Genomic DNA, 312 nt, shown 5'->3' with positions numbered 1-312 from the left:
ATGTCAATGAAAACATTACTATCGGAGGAACCAAAGGAAAACAAAACATTGGAGGATGGCGAGAACGAGGATGCTATAAATCAAAGTAAACGGACGTACAAGGGTTGTAATATTAATACACGACTTCTTCCTGTAAAACTATTCTACTTGTTTTTCTTCGGAGGTATTGGAGCGGTGTTTCCGTACCTGACAGTATATTATAAACAACTCGGTTTAAATCCAACACAGATTGGCATTCTCGGCGGTATTCGGCCATTTGTCGGTTTTATTGGTGGTATAGTGTGGGGAGCTATTGCTGATAAATACCGTGCA

General features: G+C 40.1%; 1 protein-coding gene across 1 annotated transcript in view; it reads left to right on the top strand.

The window, feature by feature from the left end:
• The window catches only part of LOC144450092 (major facilitator superfamily domain-containing protein 6-like), a 5,038-nt gene continuing 4,726 nt past the window's right edge, over nucleotides 1-312 (top strand). The window contains exon 1 of the mRNA XM_078140660.1: nucleotides 1-312. This exon is cut by the window's right edge and continues 575 nt beyond it. Within this exon, the coding sequence (XP_077996786.1) occupies nucleotides 1-312 (312 nt within the window).

The sequence above is a fragment of the Glandiceps talaboti genome, chromosome 19 (assembly GCF_964340395.1).
Source record: "Glandiceps talaboti chromosome 19, keGlaTala1.1, whole genome shotgun sequence".
Classification (NCBI taxonomy): domain Eukaryota; kingdom Metazoa; phylum Hemichordata; class Enteropneusta; family Spengelidae; genus Glandiceps; species Glandiceps talaboti.
The sequence above is the reverse complement of the archived record's forward strand: the minus strand, read 5'-3'. Positions and strand labels throughout refer to the sequence as shown.